Source organism: Artibeus jamaicensis, unplaced genomic scaffold (genome assembly GCF_021234435.1).
Source record: "Artibeus jamaicensis isolate MK-2021 breed Jamaican fruit bat unplaced genomic scaffold, CSHL_Jam_final contig_497, whole genome shotgun sequence".
NCBI lineage: Eukaryota > Metazoa > Chordata > Mammalia > Chiroptera > Phyllostomidae > Artibeus > Artibeus jamaicensis.
The window spans coordinates 5,980,676-5,995,412 of record NW_026521863.1 but is presented as its reverse complement, the minus strand read 5'-3'; the positions used below and the strand labels follow the sequence as shown (position 1 = coordinate 5,995,412).

Here is a 14,737-nt window from a genome sequence, read left to right as displayed (position 1 = left end):
CTTGGTGGTCTGGACAGTGGAACAGTTTCCTCCTGAGGTCATTCAGATGGTCATCTGAGGGTCTGGTGTGTATTCAGGCATTGATGCACAGTGACCCAATGGGCATCCAGGCATTGATGCAGGACTGGACAGTCCAGAAAGTTAAGTTCCCAGCCTCATTAAAGCAGCAGTAGATCGATTCAGTAGAATCGTTTCCTTATGCCTCAGCCTAGTTTGTTGAATAATTTAGCAGCTTGACCACAGTGACTCGGTTGAATTTATTGACTCTGTTCCTGAACTGTGTTAAAGAAGTCCCTGAGCATTTTGCTTGTAAAGGCTTGGGCTAATGCTTAACGCAGACGGCCCCACCTACTAAACAACCACCTTCAAGTGCCCAGGGCTCCTCTTTGAGCAGCCTCTGAATGTAATTATGTGTCTGGGTCAACCCGTGGGGCCACGGGCCATAGGCCACTTTTCTGTTGGGAAAAGACAAAATGCAAAGATTCTTATTAAAATGAATTTTAAAAGAGAATGATTCAGGTATTCGCTCACCCACTACCCAGAGTGGGTCCGCTGAGGAGCCTGGGGGCTTCAGTGCTTCTGTCTTTGTTTCCACAGCATTGCAGTGACATTTCTGCCCTGAACAATGGTAGACTTTGTTCTTTTTCTTAGGCTCCTCCTTTGGACTGCCATGTGCTTCCAGAGGTACCATCCTGAGCGGGTCATTTCAGTTTCGTCCTCAGGACAAGGCTCTCTGCCGAGTGGCCTGGGCCTTCAGGCATCTGGGCACACTTGAGCATGTACACAAGCCCTGTGGCATCCCCTGTCACCTTTTTAAAATCTATTCCATGTTATGTGTTTTATTCTTTTATTTTTCACTTCCCGGTTTGTACTCAACGTTATTCTCCTTTTATAAGAAAAGGCAGGATAAAACGCCTTTCACTGATGTTTTTGCTTTCTGAAGTTGCAGAGTTTCTTTCATTTGGTGCCCGTTGTAGGTACTTCCACCCAGCCCTCTGCTACCTCTGTCTCTAGTTTCTGTCTGTGGCCGACTCGACAAGCAGGCTCTGGCTTCCCTGGGTTGGGGGAGTTGTCTTGTCCCAGGGTTACTGTCCGGTCTCCAAGGGAAGTTAAGTGCCTCAGTGACCTCTGAGTGGTTGGTGTTCGTGTCAGCACCGGTGGGACACATGAACAGGGGAGATGCCACGGTCAAGTGTTACCTGTGAGAGCCCAGGAACTGGTGAACTCCAGACCCAGCGTCATGGATACCCCTGCCCAGACTCTCTGCAGAATGGCCCCCTGTGCTCCAGACTTCAGGGAACTCTGTGTCAGCTACCTGTGGTCTTAGGGTGTTGAGGAAGAGAAACTGTACTGTAAATGTATAGCACTAACAGCTTGTTTTACCAGCAGAAGTAAATAACCAGCTCACATTGGGATTAGGCAAAACATTTAAGAGCCATTTGTTGTCGGCACTGGAAGGTAAAGGAGGGCATCACATCCCCAGTGTGGACATTTCTCTGACCCACTACAACCCAACAGAAGGATTTGTCGCGTTCTAAGCCCCGCGCAACATCATCAACTGTTGAGTAAACGTCAGGGCCTTCATAACAGATACAACCTTTTCCTCCACATTATATGCCTGGTGGTGCACAGAAATCAAATGAGCACAAAATGAGGCTTCGCTCTGGATTTACTTTCTACTTCTGGCATTTTTAATGTCTATGAGTCATCTCTGGGAGTAGGGGGCACAGCTGTGGGCAGAACACTTAGGACATACAGTCATAGGTTTTATTACCTTCCCTGCTCTCCCAGACTTCTGCAAGTCCTATTATGGAAATACTGGCTTAGAGATAGATAGTTAACCTGCCAGCTTTGTCATATATGATCTTCGCCTGATTTAGCTATGTTTCGGGGGAACTACATTTCTTATCTAAGTAATAAACATCTGTTCTTAACAGAGTCTCTGTTGTCTTCAGAGGAATGGGTAGCTCATGTCTTCAAGAGAGAAAAGGGGAGAACCACCATTACATCTATTCAGCACCTCTGTTTTTAAACTACTTAAGTCAATGTTCAGAGAGGGTCAAGTCTTCACGCCATCCATTTCTTCCTTGTGATTCCAGAGGTGGTGGCCCAGTGGTGCACGCAGGGAGACCTCCTGGCAGTCGCTGGTATGGAATGGCAAACCCAGCTCGGTGACCTTCCCAACGGCCCTCTCCTAAAGAACGCCATGGTCAAGTTCTACAATGTTCGTGGGGAGCACATCTTCACACTGGACACTCTAGTGCAAGTAAGGCTGTGTGTAGGGCATGCACTGTGACACCTTGTGTTAGTGCGCCCTCAGTCTTCCTTAAACACTCATGAGGTGGTTATACTCGCTGTAATTGTCTCTGACAGGGCAATCCTTTGTTGACTTGAACTAAATTATGGGGTATGGACCAGGAGAAATAGGAAGAAAGACATGTTTGCCTTTAAACCAAAATACTTTCTTTCACCGTCTAGTCAAATGAGTGGACAGTAAGCAGAGTGACCTGGTGTTTACATCATCAGTCTGAAGTAGAAGGAACATGCAGAAGTAAAAGCTGAATCTTCATTTATTCACTCTGATTTTATGCTTGTTATGTCAGTAATATACTTCTATATTTCAACTAAGTTATTGTTAACTGCGTTTAAAAGCTTAAAGGTCTTTAAGAAAGTGTGCGCAGGTGGGCCCCTTTCTCTTTGTTTTTATGTTCCAGAAATCTTCAGACCATTGTTTTTATGTTCCAGAAATCTTCAGACCAGCTCATTTCTTGTCTAGGTCAGTTACAGTGAATTCTCAGTGGAGTGCGCCGGAGAGTGAACGGCGAGTGGGTTGACAGTTGGCGGGGATGGTCATAAACAAGGGACCCATGTCCTCACCTTGCCCAGCTCATCAGAGAGGCAGACATACCAGATAGGGGTGTTTTGTAATTAGATGCAGGCATTCATTATTTACATATATCTTTATTTAAACTTACAGTAAAATATACATCACATAAAATTTACCATCTTAACCATTTTTAAGTGTACAGTTTAGTTGTGTTAAAGGTTATTCCACGGTGGTGTAACCAATCTTGAACATTTTTACCTTATAAAACTGCAACTTGATACCCTTCTATTTCTATGAATTTGGCTGCTCTGCATGCTCATATAACTGGAACTGCCCAGCGTCTGTCTTTTTGCAACTGCCTGTTTCACTGAGCATAGTGTCCGCAAGGCCCACCCACAGTACAGCGTATGTCAGAGTCTCTCTCCTTTTTAAGGCTGAAATAATGTGCCATTTTACTTATATATGTATATAAAGAGTTTCTTCCACCTTTTGGCCATTAGAGATAATACTGCTGTTAACAGGGGTGTACAAATATGTCTTTAAAACACTACTTCAGGTTCCTTTGGATAAATACCCAATAGACTTTCTGGATCATATGGTAGCTCTATTTCTAGTTTTTTGAGAAATCTCCCTACTGGTTTTCATGGCAGATGCACCATTTTTACATTCCCAGTAACAGTGCCCAAGGTGTACTCTAGATCCTCACCAACACTTGTTGTTTTCTGTGTTTTTGTAATATTTTTTTCCTTTTATTGATTCTAGAGATGGGGGAAAGAGGGAGAGAAAGAAACATTGATGTGAGAGAGAAGATTCCCTCTCCTAAGCACCCCAACTGGGGATGAAACCCACAACCCAGGCATGGGCCCCCACCAGGAATCAAGCCATCAATCTCTGGCTTTGCAGAATAACACCCAACCAACTGGGCCACATCCAGGACTCTGTGTTTTTCTTATAGTAGCTATCCTTATGGGTGTGAGGTTTTGATTTGTAGTTCCCTGGGAATTATGTTGAGCATCCTTTGATAGGCTTTTTCATCTGCTTACTGGCCATTTTTGCTTCTTTGGAGAGAAGACTCTTTGAGACCCTTGCCAGTATTTTGTTGGATTATTTGGTTTTATGTTGTTGGATTATTTGGTTTTAAATCCTGCGGTACAGGATTTAAATGTATCTTTTGACAATGCAGTATCCTCTGTGGACAAATAAGCATAACTTGTTTGCTCAAGTAGCTGTAAAACATATTTTAAGGGGCTGCTGTGCACCTGGCACTAAGCTCTTAAGCCCTAAGCACTAACGTACAGGAATATGGTACAGGAGCCGGTAAAGACAATAAGCTGAAACTAAGTCCCAGCCCAAGCTTGAGAGGGTGACTTTAAAGTGAGTCAGTGTTGTCTGTGTCTTCTCTGCGGTCCCTGGAGGCAGAAGTGATGCAGGTCGCCTGAAGTTAGGGATTGGAAAGATTAATACAGCAGAAAGGCAAAAGCTAGGAGAAGATTGAGGGAGCTACTAGGGATGTGTGGTTCTGGGCGGGTGGGTAGATAAATGGATGCTTTCTGATCTGAGACTGGGAAGTGTGAAGTCATGAGAAGGCATGTTCAAGAAGTGATGAAAACAGCATGAGAATTTGTAGTTGGAGAAGAATTTCAAATCTCTATTCCTAATGTAGAAGTTTGGTAATTGGAAGTGATGAAGCAAACAAACCAGGGAAGAGCTAAAGTGGAGCGGAGTTGAGGCTGTTAGCGTGAGGCTAAGTCATATGGCAAAATAAACGTAGGTCCCAGAGTCCCTACAGATTTGAGACTGAGGGAGACTTAACCTTGTTTACTGTCTGACCCTTCTGTTGGTGCATTGCCTGGAACATAGCAGGTGTTCAGTGAGCCGTCGTCTAGTGGGCTGATAGATGGACAGTTGTCAGCATATGATTTTTACGGTTCTTCCTATTGGTTGCTTGAACCAATAGGCCAGGTGCCCTTCTCATCAGGTCTCATCCCAGCTCTCTACCTATTGCTTAGACGGAAGACAAGTAGGAGGGGGTGGGAATTTTCAGCTCTTTCTGAGGGAAAAAGGCCTTCTCGTTCATCAGGATACTTGTGAACTGCTGTGCCGGAGCACACAAGTGCCTGCAGCATTGTCTGCTCTGCTCTCTGACTCAGGGCGCCCTTCCTGGCCACCTTCTGCTCCCTCCACAAGGAGGGTCCCGTCCTGCCGTCTCAGCTGGGGAGAAGCCACCCTCCTTCCCGCCAGACCGGCCACACTCGTTTGTAAACCTACCCAGCGCCTTCGGCCCTTCTCTATGAACCTTCGGGCTACCGAATGCCTCTGGCATGTATCACGTATTTCTGTCCACTTGTTTTATTTTCTTTAAGGGAAAGACTATGTTTTCTTCATTTTTTTTAATCTTGAGTGTGCCCGAATGTAATAAGGCCTCAGTGGCCTTAACCCTTGCGAAAGATCTCATCAGCTGTGACTCGAAGGTGTTGCGGGTCTTGTATTTATACTGCCGGGGTTCAGGAGTGAAAGAGGTGCTTGGTTTATTTTCCTTTGGGCCAGAATATCCATGTAGTGTCTCAGCATTTTAAATAAATTACTTTTTTTTTTTAAATTTGAAGGTCCATTTCAACCATTGAAAAAATTGCCTTAATAATATAAAGTTAAATAATGATGTCATTAAAAATCAAGTAAAATATTAATTATGTATAGTACCAACTTACTTTTGTGTGGAATGATTCTAAAATCACGTTACCTGAGCTGTGCTATTCAAGGAGTCTGAAGGCAGACATTTTTATAGCAGGAAAGAAGTTAGGCAATTTATTGAGGTGTTCATAAAAAAGAAATACAGTTGAGAATGGATAATTAACTTCCAAGTTAATTAGGTTGTAGATTACTGCGTCCAGAGCCGTTCTCGGCCGAGCACGAACTCATGGAGCCTCAGCTCTAACATGGACTCTCCTGATTTACTCCTGATAGTGATGCCTGTGGCTGAAACTCTTGTAAGGAAATGTACTGTGATTCATTTTCCTTTCCTGCCTACCTGTTGTAATTTAAAATTCTATAATTTATCTCATTAGCCGTTTTCTGTGACTGTCTATATATAGTAGCATGTCTGATTGCCTGACGCGGATTTTCAGAGTTGGCACCACGGACTGAAACGTGGCCGACTTCGGTAGTGGGGGTCCGGGCTGCTGTTTGGTCAGTCTGTTTTGTTCTGGTTTTGTGAACTTTTTCCTGCGTTAAAGGCAAGTGAGACGGGTCCCCTTTTGTTCTACAAGGTTAAATTATTGATGTAAGGTATTTGGGTAGAAAATGAAGAGAGAAGGGTCCTGGCCAGGTAGCTCAGTTGGTTGGGGCAGCATCCTGGTCCGTTGAGGTGACAGGTGCAGAAGGTGACCGGTGTGTGTCTGGGTGGGTGAGAGCCGCAAGTTGGTGCTTCCCTCTCTCCACCCCTCTGTCTCTCCCTGTCTCTCTTCTCCTTCCCTCCCCTTCCTCTCCCTCTCTTCTCCCCTCCTTTCTCCCCTACTTCTCTCTCTCTCTCTCTCAAAATCAATAAATAAAAATAAATAAGAGAGAAGAAAGAAGAAGAAGGTAGATGTGGGAATTGAAAAGTCAAATAAGAGATCTCATTTATCATCATAGACTTTCACGCTCTTAAAGGAGAATCCTTAGAAAAAGTATATTTGCCTCCTTTTGTTGAGGATTAAATCTGCCTGTTCTCACAGAGCTGCCGTGGGTGTGCTTTGCCTGATTTGGTACATAGACGAGAAAGTCCTTCCCTCGGTCATCTGCTTACACGATACAAAGTGGTGTACTCTTTTAAAACTCAGGTTTTGGGTCAGTGAATCCCAAGCTAGTTTTTTATTACTGTAACTTAGTTGGTGGCCAAACCAACACAATTTGTTGATGACCAGTTACCAGCTTAGTTTGTTTGAAAGTGCACTGTTCTAGAAAGCTTTCCTTTTTTGCACATGCTCATACAAGCATTCAACATCCGCTTCTCCTGGGGGCTCTGAGACTGTTGCTGTGCATTGGTTCCAAGACAGACACTCCCGGCTCCTTCAGAGGGAGCTGCAGAAGGGAGGGCCAGACTGCCATGACCTTCACAGGGATGGGACCCCTCCGTGGGCTGGGCAGTGGGGCCTCAGCCTGGATCCTGTCATCCCCCCCTCCACCACAGAGACCGGGCGCTTGAGTGGCGTCATTTTCTCTCTCTCTCTCTCTGACCCTTTTGTTGTTTATTGACTTTAATTTTGCTTGATCAGCTTAACTTTAATATGGGAAAGACACCCTGCTTTGTATTTCCTTAAATTTATAGAAGACTTCATTCAATTCACTACTGTGTACAAAAAATAGTCAGATAGTGAGGAAGCTTTCATTCCAATTAAAAATTAGGTAAATAAGCTCCCTCACTCAGTTGGGCCTGTGCTGAAGCGACTTCCCTGGTCTTCCTCTGGCCCCTTATCCTAACCTAGTTTTTTTTTTCACAGCATTTCCACCCCTCGCCTTTATAGAGTAGTCTGAACAGATACTAAGGTATTTTCTCCTCCTCTCCCCCCGAATGGCAGCGCCCCAGGGCGGGAACCTCTCTCACACCCAGAGTCTGTCTGGCCTGTTGTGCACACTGAGCAGAGCTGTGCTGAATGGCAGACCAGTATTGGAATCGCTGAGTAAGCGACTGGACGGGTGCATGGCCTCTCTCACAGAGTGGCAGGAGATAGGATCAGGATGTATTCAGCATGTCTTTGGGTGCTATAAGGAGTTGAAGCTGGCCACTGACACCTCCATTCTATTGTCCTGCATCAGGGGCGTGGCTGGAGCAAATTAGCCTGCGCTCACTTTAAATTGGCCCAGCACTAGCAGTGAGAGGGGGGTACAGGCACTTCACTGACAGGGGTGCCTTGTCTCACGGCCCTTGCTTTTTGTGCTTCGATTTATTGACCTTCGCGGGTGATGTTTTGTTTTTATTACAAACTCAAGGGAGGATGCTCCACCAGCAAAAAAAAATTGTGATTCTCTTTATTGTAGTACTTGCTTTACTGCGGTTGTCTGGACCCAAACCTGTAGTACCTCTGAGATGTGCCTGTGCGTTCACCCTTTTTCCTGCACCTGGCTTATGCCCCTGGCTGTTCCATCACACACACCAGAGCACGGGGTGGCCACCTCGCTAACTCCCACCAGCAGGCGGCTCGCTTTGTTGCCCTTTGCCTCCAGTGTGGATGCACAAAGTATGTGAACTTTCCTACACGAATCAGGACTTTAATGTTGTCAATTTCACAGTTCTAGCCATCACTCCTAAAAATGGTTCTTTTGTGTGATTTGAGAGCAATGTTGTCCACAGACTTACACCTGAGTTTTCCTCTGGCACACAGCAGCCGTCCAGATGGAAACACTGGCGAGTGTCAGGTGTGTGTGTCCCCTGGAGTGCTCCCGGCTTCATTAAACTTCACCGCTTGGTGCCTTTCTCTTCTGGAAGTGATCCTGGGAGGTGGGGGTCCTAGGGAGGGACAGAGCTCTGTGGGCGAGGACCATGGGCAGGCAGACTCTGGTCCTAGAGGACCCGGTGGCAGAAGTCACCGACTAGGATGCTAAGTCAAGACATAGCTCTGGTAAAAGCCCCACACCCCACATCTGCAAGAACACATAGTCCCTGGTCCTTAAAGTCTTCTTCCAGTTTCCTCAATAGAATATTTTGTCACCAGGCCTTTGCCATCTGGAGTACCAGAAAACAGCGTAGGAAAATGATCACCAACAGGAATGACACTAGAAAAGGAAGATGACATGAGATAAAAGGACTCACGTGTATGCTTATCTTCCCCCCCTCCCCTCCCCAGCTTTATTGCTATATAATTGACACTTAACACTAAGCATGTTTAAGGTGTACAACACCTGGATTTGATACAATTATATATTGCAACACAATTCCACCTTTGTGTTACCTAACACCTTCATCACATCACATCACCACCATTTCTTCTTTCTGGTGAGAAAGGTTCAGATCTTCTCTCTTAGCAGCTGTGAGTGCATAGTCCTGTATATTATAACTGTAACACCATGCTGTGCATTAGATCCCAATGTGAAAGGACTTTCTACAGGCTTAGAGGACTTAATGGGATCCTGAGATCATGGCTTATTAATATAAGCACAACCTTGGACTCCACTGTCATTACAATAATCAATTTCTGCACACCAAAGAAATATCAGAATCTTCAGACAAGGGGGGAAGCTCGCACTGTGTGTGAATTCTTCCTTATTTTTCTAACACAGCCTTAATTACAGCAAAGGCACCAGTATCTACTTTATACCTTACTGTTGTACAGGGAAGACATGCCCAAAAACTAAAGTAGAGGAGCAGCCCTCTCGCCCCATGCTGGAATGAACTGTCACTGGCTTGGGCAGGAAGTGGATGCTGTGCCCCAGAGCGCTTCACTAGGTATCCTTGTCCTGCTCATAGGAGTCAGCATTTCCTGGCGACCGTGCTGCAAGTAACAGTTTCTCCTTTGAGGCCCTGCAGGATTCACCTGTCCAGGCTAAAGGATTTCAGCTCTTTTCTGCTGGCCCTGGCCCTCCATCCTTTCAAGTCTTTTCACTCCTCCTGGTGAAGAATCGTCCTCTTCGATGCCGTGCCCAGTCTGGGGTGGCACAGCCCTTCCTCACCCTCTCCGTGCGCCCCGTGCTGTCCAGTGCTTAGCTGTGAGTGCTGCTTGGCTACTTTCTCTCCACTCGTGGGTCCCCGTGACCTGTGGGGTCCTTTCTGCCGTAACGAATCATTCCCTTCCTTATCCATTGCTGTTTATGCAGCCTCTGTCCCCTCTGGTCTGTTTGCATTTTTCACAGACATGTGGTTTGGTTTGCTTCAGAGGAAAATAGCCTGACCAAAAGGATTAAGGAGAGCTGACAAGAGAATCTGGGCTCATTTCTTTGTCTGTGGCAGTTGAAGATTTTGTGGGACACCACACGTGTTTCCTAGGCTGTGTCCTCACACTGACAGCAGGGGCAGGAAGAGGAGCGTCCACTGAGGGAAAGGGCAGGAGCCGGCTCTTCTGTGGAAGGCAGGCGCCTCGGCTGTCCGGCCGCCTGTCCTCCTGTGTCAGGGCGCCCACACGGGGGGGTGCAAGGCTGGAGAGAGATGATGTGCGTCCTCGTTAATGTAACTGAAGGTGCTGTTGGAACGTAGTAAGTTTTTAAGACACAATCATTATTTTTGTTATGATAGGTAGTGATAATACACATAAATGTAACAGGGTTTTTATCCAGTTTCAAGTTCTATATACCTGGTTTAAGTTCCTTTGTACAAAGATATGAGATACATACTTATCATAGTGACAGTTTTATATAAGATCCTCCCAAAACATGTAATCACATCACAGAGATGGTTACTACTGAAAGCAGAACTAGCAGGAGGGCGGGAACTTGAGGGTGAACATGTGTGGTCCCTGCCCTGTAACCGTTGGCATGGCAGGTGGAGGGACTGGAAGTAATGGGAAGTCGGAGGAGGAAGCGTCTGGTGTTTTTGTAGCCAGTTCCCATCCAGGAGGTTGTGCTAGTTGAAAACTGTTCTTCGTTAACTTGAGCTCTAGGTTGCAAATATCTTAGGAGGCACAGGGTTGGGATTGGGAGAGTTAATATGTCTTTAAGATTAATCATGATTTTGGTACTAATAGAACCTCTGTCCTGATCTGCACTTAATAGGGGTTGATGATATCAAAGAAAATTTTTATGCATTTTTTATATGTTGTCTGCACTATTTTCAGCAGTGAGTAGTCTTGCTCTGAATGAACAGGCCTCTCTGTGGGATCTTCCCTCTGTGTTGGATTCTCTTGTACAGAGGCACATCTTGGAAGTACTCTGGAAACCCCCAGACTTGAGCCCCAGGCTCCAGAGTCTTTCTCCAGGGGCTTTGGCTGTTCCATGCAGTGACTGCCCAGCCCCGCTCTGGCAAATGGGAACCAGATTGTCTTCAGCGTAGCAGTTTGTTTTGAAGTTAAAACTGGGATTAGCTGACCCCAGGGGCTATTTTAGCAAGTATCTTCATGTGTTCCTTTTATCGTGATGTTTGTCACTAAAATGCTGTGAAAATTCTGGTCCTATCTGTCGTTCATATAAAAAATCTGGTATCCCCACTTCTGATTTTTGAAACCCCTCAAGACCTCATTAAATTAGAACTCCATCTGTCTGGATCAGAATGAACAAATTCTCTCCATCACAGCCCTTCACTTCTTTCTTTCTTCCTAGGCTGATCTCACTTGGATGGCTCCCCTGAGCTTTGAGTTTTTTGGTACAAGCCATTTCTACGTGTACATTTGTATGTCAGCCTGACTTTGCAGAGCAAGTGATGGCCGCAGACCCCCAGAGAGGCCGTCACTGGAACTGTGCTCCCCTCCCTTTCCCCCTCCAGGTAGCTCTGCGCTTTCTCTCAGTCCCATCAGCTTGGCAGTAGCGAAGAGTAGCAGGGACTTGACATGTGTGGGTTAGATGCCAGGGGCACTTGTCATCTTTTGTCTCCTTTAATGTTCACAGCTCCCACTGACTCATGAGAAAGTAGACTTGCAGGGATTATGTAATAGCCCCCAGGTCCTGCAGCTTCGGCCCCAAATCCAGTGTTGATTTGACCCTAAAATGCTCCCTATCAGAACAAAAGAGAAGGGCCATCTGGTTCACCTCCTCACCACCAGCCCAAGCCATGGGAACCACCACCAGTGATTTGGAGATCCAGATAATCACAGTTTTAGTAAGGAGTATGGATTACTGAGCCCCAAGCCGATTGCACCTTCTGGTAGAAATGTTGTTACACAGAGCTATGTTACATTTGTGGCACCAACTTCAATGAGATAATATATGTAAAAGGACCTCATAAAACTATTCCAATACTCTGTACTTAGAATCTAACCACTGTTCAGTGAAAGTAATGAATTTTCATAGTACAGTATTAAGCATTCTTTCTTGTACTTACTAAAGCCAGTATCTCAAAAACTACTAGGTCACTTTATTTTGCTTGAGACAAGCGTACATGATCTTTCTTTACTTTTAAGAGCAAAAGCTTACATGAGGTCTCCCTTCACTTTCTGGCAGCGCCCCATTATCTCCATCTGTTGGGGCCACCGGGACTCCAGGCTGCTGATGGCATCAGGACCGGCCCTGTACGTGGTACGGGTAGAGCACCGGGTGTCCAGCCTGCAGCTGTTGTGCCAGCAGGCCATTGCCAGTGCCCTGCGAGAAGACAAAGACGTCAGCAAGTTGGCTCTGCCCCCCCGCCTCTGCTCCTACCTCTCCACTGCCTTCATCCCCACCATCAAGGTAGGGCCTTCTCCCTCCCCCCTCCCCCTCCCACTCCTTCTCCTCCTCTCCACCCTTGCAGAAAGAAGGACAAAGACAGGGAAGGTGGCTGATAATTCCCAGAGCAGGAGCACAGACATTATCTCCCCTTGACAAGAGTGTCTGAGCGGAGAAGGTGTGTGTGGCCGTGCAGAGTTCCATCACATCCTTCCACATGTGCACCATCTTCACTGTGTCCACAAGGGACTCTCCTCATGAGATGGGCATTGGCTGTGTCATGGCAAAGGCAGCCTCTGCGCCCAAGTGCTGTGTCGTCCTGATGATCAGTTTGTCTTATTCAGTCCTGAATTCCTGGCAGATGCTGCTGCTGTTCCCACTTGAAAAAACAAGAAGCATGTTTCTAGAAGTTGAGTAACTTTCTCCATGACTACGTAGGGGAATGGGCAGGATTGAACCCCAGGTCCATGTTTAGGGCCCGCCAGCCTCACCACTGTGCTGAGGAGGAGCAGCCCCCACCCAGCACTTGCTGTCAGTCCTCTGCATACTGATCGTAACTTGAAAACCGCTCTGTTCGTGTGATAGTGTGTGGTATGTGCCTGCCAGGGGCTGTGCAGGTGTGGGTTTCCCTTTAACCTTAGGTTCTGTTCTGCATTCTTTTCTTTGTGTTCCGTCTCTGCTTCTAGGTATTAGATTGACTTGTTGATTACTTTTTCCCTGGAACATCAGAGATTTAGAATCTCTTTGTGATTTTTTTTCTTTCAAGTTCCTTTGCAATCTTGCTTCTGTGCCAGTAATTCTCAACCTGGCTGCACATTAGAATTCCCGGGGAGTTTTTAGAACAGATACATGCCAAGGCCCAGCCCCTAGAGATTCCAGTTTCATTGTCTCAGTTGGGATCTTGGCTCAGGTGTTTTTTTTTTTAGAACTCCCACGTTATTCTGACGTCCATCCAGGGTTACAAATTACTATTTAATGCCCATAGTTAACCACCCCTAGTCGGGCTACCAGGCAGTGCTCTGTTAGAGTAAGCAGTGAGCCCACGCTCTCTCTTCTCTATCATGTTCTGCTTCCAGCCCCCCATTCCAGACCCCAACAACATGCGAGACTTTGTCAGCTACCCTTCAGCTGGCAACGAGCGTCTGCACTGCACCATGAAGCGCACGGAGGACGACCCAGAGGTGGGCGGCCCATGCTACACCCTCTACCTGGAGTACCTGGGTGGGCTTGTGCCCATCCTCAAGGGGCGGCGCATCAGCAAGCTGCGGCCAGAGTTTGTCATCATGGACCCCCGGACGGATAGCAAATCAGGTGGGCTCCCTCACCCCCTGACGACCTAGTTGTCAGGTGTGGTTCCTGATAACCCATGACACAAGAATGCCCAGTTTTGGAAAGTGAGCCCATGTGGGCAAGCATGGAACATCTTCGGAGATACTCCGTTTCTAAAATCCTGTTGAGGTTAACAGTTCTCAAAACATACTTTTCAATGGGGCTTTTAACAGTATTTCAGGAGGTTTGCTATGGTGGGGGCTGTCTGTGAAGGGGAAGCTGGCACAGAGCTTCAGAATGACAGCTTCCTCTTCTAGGGGGTAGTGCTCAGTGAGGGCCTGGGTGTGCTGTGGAGAGGACCTGCACATAACAGAGGGCGGTCTCTGTCCCCCACTCCCAGTGAATGACAGAGTCGAAACTCCCAGACCTGCAGCTCACTCCTCAGCCTCCTGCTACAGTCCTGCTTCTATCCCTCAGACTGTGGACTGCTTTTTAGCTGATTACCAAGGAAAATTCCTTACTCATTTGTAAAGATCTTGCATGATGAATAAGTCCTTCCTTCTAGAATCCTCTCCTCTGCCTGAGCATCATCACTCAGGTGTCCTGAAGGTGCTCACTGCACACGTCTCTGCAGCTCTGCTTTGTGCACCTCCAGAGGGAAGGACCTTGTCCTTTTCGTTTGTTCCGACTGTGCCCACCCAGTGTCCTCAACAATCACTCAGCCAGTGATTGTTGAGGCCTGAGTGCCCGTCATCAGTACCTGCCAGTTCAGACATTTCGCTTCCCCCTGTAAAATTTTGCCCAGCCCCAGCAGCAGGCTGAATGGCATTGTCTTCTGTGCCTGTCACCTGCCAACTGAGCTGCTGGGATCCTGGGAAGCACACAATAGTTTTTCTGGGGCTCTATCTGCCCCCAAATCCTGAGGTCCTGGAGGGAGGAAACCGAGTCATCTCTCTGAACCCAGTGCCTGGCAAGGGCCTGACCTTGAAATAACATGAGGTAAATTAGGTCTGTTTGCATTAGTTTCATACTGGTCCTTCCCACACCTCAACTCCCATTCATTCTCCTTCCCAGTAGACTGGCCCGGGCCCCTCATTTTGTCTCTGAAAGCACCGTGACGTGTGTTATGAGCAGAGTTATCCTAGTGTTGCAGTGCCGTGGCCTCACTTGCCCACTCCAGTATTTAATTGGATTTTTCAAATTGAGTCATGTGATGAACTTGCACCAAGAACAGGGAGGCTGAGTAGAAGAAATGAGGGCTGGTAGGGAGGCAGGTGGAGAAGCGGGGAGAGGAGAGTCAGAAGGAAGGAAGCAAAGTGAGAACCCCAGGAGGGCAGTGGTTGTGAAATCAGAAGGAAAGCATGGTTTGGGGGGACGGGG

The 14,737-nt window shown here is 46.8% G+C and overlaps 1 protein-coding gene across 5 annotated transcripts in view; it reads left to right on the top strand.

Annotated features, from left to right (window-relative positions):
* Positions 1 to 14,737, top strand: part of TULP4 (TUB like protein 4) — a 205,876-nt gene that overhangs the window by 166,359 nt on the left and 24,780 nt on the right. For all 5 annotated transcript variants that reach the window (XM_037126219.2, XM_053668691.1, XM_037126218.2 and 2 more), the window contains 3 exons: positions 2,100 to 2,266; positions 11,888 to 12,112; positions 13,165 to 13,399. In XM_037126219.2, the coding sequence (XP_036982114.2) occupies positions 2,100 to 2,266; positions 11,888 to 12,112; positions 13,165 to 13,399 (627 nt within the window). The remainder of the gene's footprint in view (positions 1 to 2,099; positions 2,267 to 11,887; positions 12,113 to 13,164; positions 13,400 to 14,737) is intronic.